Here is a 13,603-nt window from a genome sequence, read left to right as displayed (position 1 = left end):
AATTAGAATATCAGAATATCTGAATAGCCTGTATCATTTAAAGAAATTTAGTTCTTTATCAAATCCTACACATAAAAAATGTCAGAACTAAATGGCTTCCCTTGTGAGCTATTTCCTCATTGAGAACAAAATAACGCCAGTCTTACACAAAGACTTTCAGAAGGTAGAGAACACTTCCCAGCTCATTTTATGAGGCTAATGTAACCCTGGTAAAAAAAAAAAAACCTGACAAAAACTTGAGGGGGAAAAACAGCTACAGAACGAAGTTGAGAAACATACAGGCAGAAACTCTTAGAGGTAGAAGGGCATCTCCCCAGTCTTACAAAAGGCATCTACAGTTAGCATCATACTTAATGGTGAAATATGCAGTGTTTCCTCCTGAAATTGGAAAGAAGGTAAAAATGTCCACCCTCACTACTTCTGTTCAGCATTATTCTGGATATTCTAGCCAGTGCAATAAGGCAGGAAGATGAATAAAAGTCATAGAGATCAGGAAAGAAGAAGTAAAACTGTTCCTGCTTACAAATTACATGATAAATCCAAAGAAATACCCCAAAATCTACTGCAACTTTTTAGCAAAGTTACAGGAAACAAAATCGGTATACAAGAATCCATTGTATTCTTATAGAACTTAACTGCTCTTACCATACCATCCAACAAGGGCAGTCCTTGGTGTTTACCCAAAGAAGTTGAAAACTGTCTGCATGATAACCTGCACACACTTTTTACAGCCACTTTATTCATAACTCCCAAAACTTGGAAGATAACAAGATTCCTTCAGTAGGTGAATGGATAAACGGGTATAGCCAGACAATAGAATATTATTCAGCACTAAAAGGAAATGAGATGTCAGGCCCTGAAAAGACATTGAGAGACTTTAAAATCATTGTACCAAGTGAAAGAAGCCAATCTGAAAAGGCTACATACACAGTGTATGATTCCAACTGTATGACATTCTGGAAAAGGCAAAACTGTGGAGATATTAATAATATCAGCAGTTGAGGGTAAAAGAGGGATGAATCAGCAAAGCGCAGAGATTTTTAAGTCAGTGAAACTATTCTGTATGATACAATAACGGTTGGATACATGTCATTAATACATTTTTTCCAAAGCCATAGAATATATAAGACCAAGAGCGAATCCTAATGTAAACTATGAACACCAGTGATAATGATGTGTCAGGGTAGGTTCAGCAGTTAGTAATCAGTGTACCGCTCTGGTCAGGAATGTTGGTAACGGGGTAGGCTGTGTTTGTTTAGGTGCAGTGTGTGTATTGGGAATCTCTGTACCTTGCTCAATACTGCTTTGAACCTAAGACTGCTCTAAAAAAATGAAGTCTATTTTTTTAAAGAACATTTATAATAGTGTAACAAAATTGAAGTAATTAGAAATAAATGTATCCAAAAAGAGGCAAGAACTTTATACTGAAAATAAAAACATTTATCAGAGAAATTAAAGAAGACCTAAATAAATGGAGAAATGCCACATTTAGAGATGGGGAGCCTCAGTTGTTATATTCCATGCAATGTAGATTGTTACCAGCAGACTTTTCTGTAAAAATTGATAAGCTGATTTTTCTAAAATTTATTTGGAGATGCAAAGAACCTGGAATATTCAAAGTGATCTTTAAAAAAAATTTTTTTTTCCCCCAAGATTTATATTATCTGATTCCCAGAGTTACTATAAAGCAAGTTTAAACTTTAAATTGGCTTTAGAGGGGCGTAGGCGGAGCACACAACTTTTGATCCCAGGGTCGTGAGTTCAAGCCCCATGTTGGGCCTAGAGCCCTCTTAAAAAATAACAATAATAATATATATATATTTTTTTTAATAAATTTGGGTCCCTGGGTGGCTCGGTTGGTTGGGTGTCTGACTCTTGGTTTCAGTTCGGGTCATGATCTCTCAGGGTCTTGAAATTGAGCCTCCACATCGGGCTCTGTGCTGAGTGTGGAGCTTGGGATTCTCTCTCTCCCTCTGCCCCTCTCTGCCCCCTGCTCACATGCTCTCTCTTAAAATAAATAATAAAATAAATTGCCAGTAAAATAGATCTGTGGAACAGAGTGGATAGCCCAGAAATAGACCCACACTTTTGTGGTCATTTGATTTGTACATAGGCACCAAAGCAATCCAGCAGGAGAAGTAACACCCTGCAGCAAATGGTGCTGAAGCAAATGTTCATATGAAAAAAATTTCAACTATAACACCAGCCTCATAGCATATACAACCTGGATTTGGCACAGATCGCAGACGGAAACATAAAAGCTAAAATTATAAAGTTTCTAGAAGAAAACATAGGATATCTTCACAACCTGCATGTAGTTAAAGGTTTCTTAGGACACAGAAAGCAATAACTACAAAAGAAAGTACTGATAGGTTATACCTTGACAAAATGTAAACCTATTCATCAAAGAACACTATTATAAAAACAGACAAAGCACAAACTGGGAGAAAATATTTACAAATTGTATATATCCTGAATACATAACGAACTCCTACAAATGAATTTAAATAAAAAAGACAACCCAATTTTATTTTTATTTTATTTTTTTAAACACACAACCCAATTTTGAAGTGAAGATTTGAACACACTTTACCAAAGGAAATGTACACATGGCCAATAAACACGTGAAAAATACTCATCAGTCATAACTCATCAAAGAAATGCAAATTAAAGCTACAATGAGTTGGCATAACCAAAACGTTTACAAACAGTTGTGGGAGAGTAAAATGGCACGACTTTTTTAAAAACTCTGGCAGGGGCTCCTGGGTGGCTCAGTCAGTTAAGTGTCTGCCTTTGGCTCAACTCATGAGATCGAGCCCCATGTCAGGCTCTCTGCTCAGTGGGGAGTCTGCTTCTCCCTCTGTCCCTCTCCCCTGCTTGTGCTCTCTCTCTCGCTCGCTGTCTCTCAAATAAATTAATAAAATCTTTAAAAAAAAAAAAAGCTCTGGCAGCTTTTATAAACGTAAACATAAACCCACCAGAGAGAAATCAATACATGTGTGTGTAAGAATGTTCGTGGTAACCTTCATTCGTCATGGCTATAAACTAGAGATAGTCAGGTGCCCATCAATGCAATGGATACATAAACTGGTGTATTCATATATGGGCTATTAGCCAGCAATTAAAGGGAAAAAAAATTATGATCGACATGCTTGCGCCTCATGGAAAATGAAGTAGACATACTTTTCCTTGTTCTGATAAGTACGAGTAAAAACATAAAAAGGTCTTATTACATTGTTACATTTTATAGATCATATATAAAAAGGAGACTCTAAAAAGTGGGGAGAAGGCAGACCAACTAGGAACCTTGGGACTGAGGAGCTTCATGGTGATGAGTTCCCTGAGTTGTCTTTTTACCTCATACTCGATGAGGTAAAACTTGAAGCTGAGAAAGCTAGCAACCTGGAAATTCCATTCGGCACAAACAAAGCAAGTAAAGAAAAGTTTGCTTTCTACAGCCAAAAGTAAGGGAAAGGTCAACCTAGCAAGACAGAAAACTTTTAGACAGTACCCTCCATACTGTAGTCAGACATTGCAGAAAAAACTGTTACCCTACCCACACTCGTACCAGCAGGTGCCCAGTGGGGAGCCTTGGCTTCCATCCCCAGCAGGCAGTAACAGGTGTCCCACCCTGGCCCCCGACCTGTGTTACATCAGAGGAAGGTCGTAGGAGTCAGGACCTTGACTGCCCTCCAGTGGTGACATGGCCTCTCCCACCACCGCCTTAGCAGTAACAACCTACCAACACTCAGGTTTCAGTGGAGGCTGAGTGAGGAACTCCCAACTGGTAATCACTGGACATCTTACTCCCTTAACTTGCTGCAGCAGTTTTGGAAAAGGTCAGACAAAATAGAAGGTTTATGTAAAATCCAGAACCTGGTAACATAATACAGAAATGTCTAGGTTTAAACTGGAAATCATATGTCATACTAAGAACCAGGGAGATCTTAAACTGAGTTTTTTTTTTTTTTTTTTTTTAAGATTTTTATTTATTTGAGAGAGAGAACACGCGCGTGAAGAGGGGCAGAGGGAGAGAGAGAAGCAGACTCCCTGAGGTGGGGCTCACTCCCAGGACCCTCAGATCATGACCTGAGCCAAAGGCAGACGCTTAACTGACTGAGCCACCCAGGCGCCCATTGAACTGAATTTTAAAAGGCAGTCAATACATGCCAACATAAGATGTTAGAATTACCGGACAAAGATTTTAAAGCATTTAGATTTTTAAAAACACTACCCCACACACACACACTTCAACAAGCAATAATGAATATGCTTGAAACATGAAAACAATAGAAAGCCTCAGGAAGGAAATAGAAAGAATTCCAAGTCAGATTTTTAGAATTGAAAGATGCAGTAGCTGCTGCTAAGGCTTAGGGATGTGCTCAGCAGCAAGATGAAGGAGGCACAGGAAGGAATCGGTCCCATCTGAACAAAAGAGAAAGTAGACCTAAAAAAGACCGAGTCTGTGGGATCATGACAGAAGGGCGAAATTTGTATCCTCCGTGTACACGCTGGAAGGAGGAAAGAAACACAGAGATGAAAAACTACTTTGGTAAATAGTGGCTGAAAACTTAGCAGATTTGGCAGGAGACATGAAGCTACTGTTGGAAGTCAATGATCAAACCTAGCAGGACACACTCGAAGAGATCCCCGTGGAGGCATACCCTAGTCCAACTTCAGCTCTCTAAAGACACAATAGTTGTAAAACTGAGAGAGAAATGAATCCCTACCTATAGGGATAAGGCAGTTCAGACAGTAGTGGATTGCTTGTCTGAATCCAGGGAAATGGCACAACATTTTTCAAGTGCTGAAAGAAAAAGTGTCTAGCCAGAATTTTAAACCCAGTGAAAGTATCCTTCAGGAATTAAATGGGAATCAAAGCCTTCCTAGATGAAGGATGATATCTAAAAGAGTATGTTGCCAATAGACCTACTCTGTGGATAAAGAAAGTTTTCTAACAGAAAATACCAGAAGGGACCTTGGAACGTCAGGGAAGCAGAAGGAACAGTAAGTACATTTATGGGCATATACAATAGGCTTTCCTTCTCCTTTTGAGTCTTCTAAGTAACTCTTTAATAAACGAAGCAAAAAATTGTAACACTGCTATATTTTTTAACAACATATTGAGGCATAATTCACATATCCTACAATTCACCCATTTAAAGCATACAGTGGTTTTTGGTACATTACGTTATTAATGTTTTTAACGTGTACTAAAATATACGTAACTTAGAATTTGTATTTTTCATTTCCCTTTCTCAGTGTAAGGTTCAGTGGCATTAAGTACATTCACATTATTGTACAACCATAACCCCATCCCTCTCCAGAATTTTTTCATCATCCCAAACTGAAACTCTGTGCCCATTAAATAATAATTGCCCATTCCCTCAGCCCCTGGTAACTACTGTTATTCTTTTTATCCCTATGAATTTGACTCTTTTAGGTACCTCATATAGTGGAGTCATTACAGTATTTGTCCTTTGGGGGTCTCCCATATTTCACTTAGCATAATGTCCTTAAGGTTCTTCTTCTGTGTTGTAGCATATATGAGAATTTCATTCCTTCTTAATGCTGAATAATATTCCTGTGTATACACACACAGTCCATATTTTGTTTATCTATTCATCCACCGATGGACATTTCTGTTGTTTCCTCCTTTTTGCAGTTGTGAATAATGCTGCTATGAACATTGGTTTACAATTCTCTGTTGAGGACCCCGCTTTCAATTCTTTTGTCTATATACCCAGAGGTGGGATTGCTGGCTCATATGGTGAGTCTACAGTTAATTTTTGGGATCTGCCGCACTGTTTGCCACCATGGCTGCACCACTTTGATATCCCCACCAGCAATTCTTGAGAGTTCAGTTTCTCCACATCTTCCGTAACACTTGCCATTTTCTGTTAATTTTTCATGATAGCCATCCTAATGGGTTTTGATTTGCATTTCCCTAATAGTAATGTTGACATCTCTTCATGTACTTTTGGCCATTTGTATGTCTTCTTTGGTGAAATGTGTATTCAAGTGCTTGTCCACTTTTGAATTGAGTCCTTTGTTCCTTGTTCTTGAGCTTTAGGAGTTCTGTATATATCCTGGATATTAATTACTTACCAGATATGTGATAAATATAATATCTTTATGACATGGGCAGGGAAGACCACAAAATGTATAAACACCAGAAGAAAGGTTGATAAATTTAATTACATGAACTACCGTATAAAAGAGAGCGGCTCTAGTAATCAGGGTTGAGTATGGTTGTTTACGATAGCTATGTTAAAATTACAGATTTTTAAGTAGGGTTTAGAATGAGGCAAGTGGGGGGCACCTGTCTGGCTCAGTCAGTAGAATACACGACTCTTGATCTCGGGGTCATAAGTTTGAGCCCCACGTTGGGTATAGACCTTACTTGAATAAATAAAACTTTTTAAAAAATTGAGGCAGATGGTTTAATTTGGTAAGAGGATTCAATTTCAGGTGAGAGAAATGACACATGAGAATGTGAAAGCAGGAGGGAGCTAGTTGTATTTAAGAAATTGTGCTGGTACAGCCATTATGGAAAACTGTATGGAGGATCCTCAAAAAATTAAAAATAGAATGATCATGTGATCCAGCAACTCCACTTCTGGGAATATATCCAAAGGAAATGAAAACATTAGCTCAAAAAAATATCTGCACCCCCATGTTCATAGCAGCATTATCTACAATAGGCAAGACATGGAAACAACCTAAGTGTCCATCGAGGGATGAATAAATAAAGAAGAGGCAGTATATACATGCAATAGAATATTACTCAGCCTCGTTAAAAAAGGGGAAAGAAAGGCAAAAAAAGTCTTGCCATTTGCGACAACATGGATGGACCTTGAGAGCATCATGTTCAGTGAAATAAGCCAGACAAAGACAAATATTTTGTAATCTCACTTATATGCGGAATCTAAGAAACAAAAACACACTCATGGAAAAGGGCATCAGGGGCTCCTGGCCGGCTCAGTCGAAGAGCGTGAGACTCTTGATCTGGGGCTTGTGGGTTCGAACACCATGTTGGATGTAGAGATTACTTTAAAATATAATAGTAATCAAGCAAAAATCTAAAAGGGCGGGAGGGGGGGTGGTTGGTGATCAGCTTTGTGGTTACCAGAAGCAGGGGGAGTGAGGAGGGGTAATAGGAGAAAGGTGGTCAAAAGTTGAAATTCCAGCTACAAGATAAGTACGTACTGAGGATGTATAACGTGCAGCGCGATGCCTGCAGCTGTGTGCTGTATGTGAAAAATGGTGAGAGCAAATCCCAAGAGTTGTCATCACAACTTACTCTTTTTGTTATACCTGTAAGAGGTGGTAGATGTTAACTAAATTTACAGCGGTAATCATTTCACAATCCATATAAGACAGTCCATTTTACTGTGCACCATAAACGAACACTGTGATGTATGCAATTACATCTCAATAAAACTGAGGGAAAATAAAGTAGTTAGTATACCAAGCAGAAAGGAAGGAGAAATTATGCTTAGGAAGAGTAGAATTCAAGAAACGGTGGGGGCAGTAGGGATTAAGGGAGCACTTGTCCTGAAACAAAACAGCAGTGAAGGTGATGCTGCTGCTTCACAGAGTTGAAAGAAAACAGTGGGGGCACCCGACCAACTCAGTCCGAGGAGCTGGTGACTCTTGATCTCAGGGTTGTGAGTTGGAGCCCCACATTGAGTGTAGTGCTTACTAAAAATAAAAAATAAAATCTTAAATGAATGAATGAATGAATGAGAACAATTGGGGCCGTATCTCAAAGCTTATGCCATGGAATACATGTTTGCATTCATTCATTCAGAAAATACTTGTTCAGTGCCTACTTTTTGGTCAGGCAGTTTTCTAGATGTTTGGGACACACCAGTAAGCAAAACAGGTGAAGATCATTGCTTCCATGGGGCTGACAGTTTTCCACTGGGGGGAAATCCCACTGTCCGTATATTTCTGGGTTGCACCTCTTTTCCCTCAGGCTCACAAAACCAAAAGCTCAAATTCTACCTGTGTTTCGTTTAGTGAAACTTAAACACTTTACTGTAGGTATCCTTGATCATTATTTATAACTTCCTTAATGGCACACATTTCATAGATACACTACTCCTTTCAGTGAAATAGTACTACAGGTTTTTTAGGGGGGAATTCCAGGGCAATTTATGCAGAATAGCAAGGACTAAATGAATAATTGTTATCTGTTTGTAGAGTGATATTCTAACCCGGTACTCAGATCACATATAAACAAGCTGAGCTTTATCTGAAGTGAGTCACTTTATTCTTAATTAAAAAAAAAAAGGCCAAGTTTTTGTCAGATTTTAAGATCTCTTCTGGAAAAGGAGATTGTTATTTTTCTCCTTTCTATTGAGTACCTCCCTCACCTTTGAGTTCCTCATTTGCCCAGCTACCTAATTAACAGAGGAGTGTGTTTGTGGAGATGTTCTGCCTCCGAGTCCTCTATTCTTTTCCTCTTCATGTTAGGATTGAATTTGTGAAAGAAAATCATCATGACTTCCCCCTTCTATTTTTTTTTCCCCCGGGCGTCCCATGACTTCCCGCTTTCAGATTTCAAGGTCAGCACAGGCTTTAGAGCTTCTGTACTATTTGTCCTCTTTAAAATGACTTTGTTGTACAAATTCAGTTTTCTTTTAAAGAGAAAAGTAAAGGATTTCTTTGCTCCTTCCCTAGAGATAAGTAGCAGTACTTGAGATCTCAAGACTTTAGCACACAATAAAAAAAATCCACAAAAGGTGTGATTTCATCTAATTTTCAGATGGATATAAAGTGATTTTCCCCCATTTTTAAAATGGGGATTAGCTAAAGAATCCCCCCCCCTTTTTTTTTTTAATGAGATGCTCCTGAATAGATTCCCCTGAGGTATTCTTTCCAGCAGAATTTGATTAAGGAAATCTCTTCAGGTAGGTCTCACTTCTTAGAAATGAGTCCAAACTCTCTCTGGTTTTAGAAATGTTAAAGGAAAGGAAAGAATGAGCCATCATTTCTTCCCCTGGCTCTTAGGATGTGAATTACAGTACAGGGACACAAATAATGCCAGGGAAGGCACCGAAACAGCTGTTAAACACCAGCATTTCAACCAAATGAACTTAAAGATCACTTGGCTTCATTCCACAATGCATCCCATCCAGCAAGTGGAAAGTTGTTCCAAAGAGCTGTACAAAAGGGAAGCCTTTTCTGGGCAGAAGTGTGAAAGGATAAGGAAGGGTCAGCTCACCTCATCTTCCTTTGGGGGATTTGGAAAAGGGTCATTGGTGCTGACTGGTTAAGACTTTCTGGAGAAGGTTTAAACTGCTATTAGGTAAGAGTAAGGCCTAGTTTAGTGATTTGGCTTAGTACAAGTGACTCCATTTGGGGTCTGTTCTCTCTTAATACATCTATGGAGACTCATTGCTAGCAAAATTCAAGATGTTGGACTGTGGGGAAAATTATGTCTTTGAGGTTAGTTGAGGTAGATGTGGATGATTTCTTAAAAAGAGAAAGTATTCTTTTTTTTTTTAAAGATTTATTAATTTATTTTAGAGAGACCAGGGGAAGGGGCAGAGGGAAAGAATATCCAAGCAGACTCCCACTGAGCACAGAGCCCGACTTGGGGCTCCACCTAATGACCCATGAGATCATGACCTGAGCAGAAACCAAGAGTCAGATGCTAAACTGACTGAGCCACCCAGGCACCCCAAGAAAGTATTCTTTTTATTATTATTATTTTTAAAGATTTTATTTATTTATTTGAGAGAGAGTGCAAGCGAGGGACAGAGGGAGAAGCAGGCTCCCCACTGAGCAGGAAGCTGTCCGTGGGACTTGATCCCAGGACCCTGGGATCATGACCTGAGCCAAAGGCAGACGCTTAACCGACTGAACTACCCAGGCGCCCCGTCGAGAAAATATTCTTTTAATTAACTTACTGGTTTCTCCTTCACTCTTTTATGCCTTCTGCAGAAAACACATCAGGTATTGCTAGCAAAAAAAGGAGTTATCCCTTTACATTAAGAGGTTTATCCTATCTTCTGAGGACCAATTTTGATTTTTTTAAAAATTACCTTTGTATTGTTGTTAAGAAACAGTGAGTACATACTTGCAAAGGAATTGTAATAGAGAAGGGTATGAATTAAAAGATAAAGCTCCCCCTTCCCAGAAATATAATAGTTTAGTATATACCCTTTCAAACTTTTTTCCTTTATATATATGTCTTCCAACAATTTACTGTAAAATTTTTCAGTAAACAAAAAATTGTGGGGAGCCTGGGGGCTCCCTGGGGGCTCAGTTCAGCAGCCTACTCTTGATCTCAGCTCAGGTCTTGATCTCAGGGTCGTGAATGCAAGCCCTGGGTTGGGCTCCACGCTGGGTGTAGAGCCTACTTAAAAAAATTTAAAAATTAAGAAATAAGGAAAAAATTGAAAACACTCTACAGTGAATGTGCAATATCCCATCACTTACATTTTGTCATTAACATTCAACCTTGATTTATCGTATATTTACCTATCCACATATTCATTCTATTTTTGGGTGCACTCCAGAGTAAATTGCAGACAGTGATACACCTCACCCTATTTCAGCATACATATCAGAACCAAGGTCTCAGTATTTGTTTACAGATTTTTCTTTTGAGGTACATTTACCATCAATAAAATCCATAAATCTTTTTTTTAAAGATATATTTATTTTTAGAGAGACACAGAGCAGGGGGGGAGGGGCAGAGGGGAAAGGAGAAAGAACCTCAAGCAGACTTCCCACTAAATGCAGAGCCCGATGTAGGGCTCGATCCCCTGACCACCGAGATCATGACCTAAACCAAAACCAAGAGTCGGCCGCCCAACCGACTGAGCCACCCAGGCCCCCAATCTTTTTTTTTTTTTTAAGATTTATCCATTTAAGAGAGAGAGAGCTTGAGTACAAGCAAAGGGAGGGGCAGAGGGAGAAAGAGAGAAATTGAGTACAAGCAAGGGGAGGGGCAGAGGGAGGAGTAGAGAATCTCAAGAAGACCACGTGGAGCCAATGAGAGACTCTTGACCTCACAACCCTGAGGTCATGACCTGAGTCAAAATCAAGAGTCAGTCGCTCAACCCACTGAACCACCCAGACCCCCCCTAAAATGCGTAAATCTTAAATGCACGTTTGCTGTGGTTTCTTTCATATACCTGCATAATCCAACCCCTCCTCAAGAACAGAGTCCTCGGGGTGCCTGGGTGGCTCAGTCAGTTGAGTGTTTGCCTTCGGCTCAGGTTGATCCCGGGGTCCTGGGATCAAGGCCTGCATCGGGCTCCCTGCTCAGTGGGGAGTCTGCTTCTCCCTCTGCCCCTCACCCTGCTCGTGCTCTCTCTCTTAAATAAAAAATCTTAAACAGTGTCCTCATCCAGAAAGTGCCCTCATGCCCTTTGCTGGGCTGTTCCCGCCACATATAGCTTTAATGTTTCAAAGTTTGTTTGTTTTTTTTTAAATGAGCCCATGCTTTATTTTTTTTGCAACTTGGAGAGTGTGTCCATATGAGTAAATATATACCTCATTTTATTTCTCTAGCTGCATATCTCATTATTTGAATATACCAAAGTTTGCTTACCTTTGATAAACTTTACGTTGTTTCCACTTTTTCATTGCATACTCTGTAGTTACATTCAGCTTTGCTTCCCTATCAACAAGTAGACTCTGGTCTTTTACCAGCTGTAACCCCAAAATCTTGTTACATTACTTTAATGCCACAAGTTATTTCTTCCACGATATACCTGTAATCCATGCTGCTGTATCTTCAGATTTGTCAAATAAACTCATTACACATTATGTGTTAACATAAATAGCATATTTTTATGAGAAATAACTTTTCCAAAGAAAAATTTCATAAGGAAGGCGACTTTATTTTACATTTTTGCAAATCTCTTTGATGTTTAGCTTACTATAAGACAACTGGATTTTCTAATCCATTTTTGCATTCAGTCTATTATGTTACTTTGGTTTAAGTACATGAAGAAATCTGTCCTCACGCAGGTTACTAAGTTACAAAAGATAAGAATATTTTAATAATTTCAGATAATTCTTCTTTGACCCTCTAGCAAAAATATAAATGTAATAGTTCCTTAAAGGTGAGTTGCAATGTAGAGTATGAAATCAATTAACTTTTTGTATTCTGTTACATTAAAGTCCATTGGTCTCTCTTGGAACTTAAATGAATTTTTTACCCATGTGTGATTTTATCACTTCATGTATTAGTCATTAAGAAATTCTGATTCGCTGAATTCTGAATTCGTTGCTCTTCCATTCCCTGTATGCATCCAAAACCATTTGCATTTGTGAATCTTCCCACCTATTTCATGAGGAAAATTTAAGTACTGGAAAACTAAAGATTCTTATGGTAGTGGACACAAGTTTTCCAAAATTCCAGCATTCACTTCAAACTCAAATTTTATCCCTGGAAACAGATAGTTTCAGTTGTTTCTTGAAGTAACAAGCTCACTTCACTCATTTTCACTTCCTAAGTCCGAATAACCATAGTTTGTGAGTTACTCTTTCAAGTACAATTGGTATATTCCATGGAAGAAGCTAGTCCAGCTCACCATTGTGTCTGCCCAGGTGAATTTGCTGGATACAGCCACCAGGGGTGCGGCACAGGTGCTTTATGTGTACTTCCTTTGGGCCTTGCATAATAACGTTTTTGGCTTGTGGGTCAAGATTTAATTCAATTTTTATAGGTTCATCAAAAGCATTCTTAATGTTTAATGCTTTTATGATGCTGGCATGGTTCATTTCTATTAGTTTCATTCTTCTGGTACAGTTTTCTGCCACTTGCCTTGATTCCTACTAAGATGCCAGCAGTCCTACCCACCATTGCTTTTATACCATTAGTGCGAATGTCAGCATGGTGAAAATGGCATGTAACATCTGAGTACTTACAGTATAGTAGTAGATACAGAGTACTTAGTAGTTCTAAGACAGTCTTTGCCCCTGGATCCCCCGGGATTGGCGGAGCATTGAGAACTACTGGGCTAGAGACAGTGATAGGATGAATACCCAGATAACAAGAAGTTTAGCTTCCTGTGAGAAGTGAGTCACCTAAAAGGCAGGAAGGTCAGAGAGTAAGTAAGGAAACTGAAGCAGCCTCTTTAAGGTAGAAAAGGGCTTTTGACTTACACTAGTAGTACTACTTCAAGGGGGGGGGATGTTAACATCATAAATTTGAATGTAAATACTCTTGAGTTATTTAAATTCAGGGACTCCTATTTTAGAAAATTCTTATACTTCCCGTTTTTACAGACAGCCTTATATTGTGTATAATAATGTAGGAAAACAGCTGCCAGATGCTCTAGTTAATAATTTTAATAATCAAACAATTCTTAGTTTTTAGTTGGCTTCATAATGACCTGTGTATTTTTTGATAGTAAGTTTACTTTTTTGTTTTATGTAGGCTACTATTAAAACATATCTTTAGCATTTACCACCTGCAGCATGATGGAAAAGAGTAGCTAAAATTAAAAATTGGTGATGGAAAATCCATAAAATTAAAAATTAAATCTTTATTTTTCTAACCAGTGCATATTAGATCTTGTGACTGACCTTTTGTATGAATAGATACTGAAATTGATAGTATTCTTTTTGATTC

The 13,603-nt window shown here is 38.7% G+C and overlaps 1 protein-coding gene across 4 annotated transcripts in view; it reads left to right on the top strand.

The window, feature by feature from the left end:
* Nucleotides 1-13,603, top strand: part of ASH1L (ASH1 like histone lysine methyltransferase) — a 196,500-nt gene that overhangs the window by 139,171 nt on the left and 43,726 nt on the right. The window contains exon 8 of one of the 4 annotated variants that reach the window (XM_088016904.1): nucleotides 5,666-5,770. The exons of the other annotated variants lie outside the window; for them this stretch is intronic. Coding sequence (XP_087873030.1) covers nucleotides 5,666-5,770 — 105 coding nt within the window. The remainder of the gene's footprint in view (nucleotides 1-5,665; nucleotides 5,771-13,603) is intronic. 4 annotated transcript variants of the gene reach the window in all.

Source organism: Eumetopias jubatus, unplaced genomic scaffold, assembly GCF_037043125.1.
Source record: "Eumetopias jubatus isolate StellerSeaLion01/CBP00866 unplaced genomic scaffold, mEumJub1_p1.0 scaffold_12, whole genome shotgun sequence".
NCBI classification, from domain to species: domain Eukaryota; kingdom Metazoa; phylum Chordata; class Mammalia; order Carnivora; family Otariidae; genus Eumetopias; species Eumetopias jubatus.
Note: the sequence above shows the minus strand (reverse complement) of the source record. Positions and strands in the feature narration are given on the sequence as shown.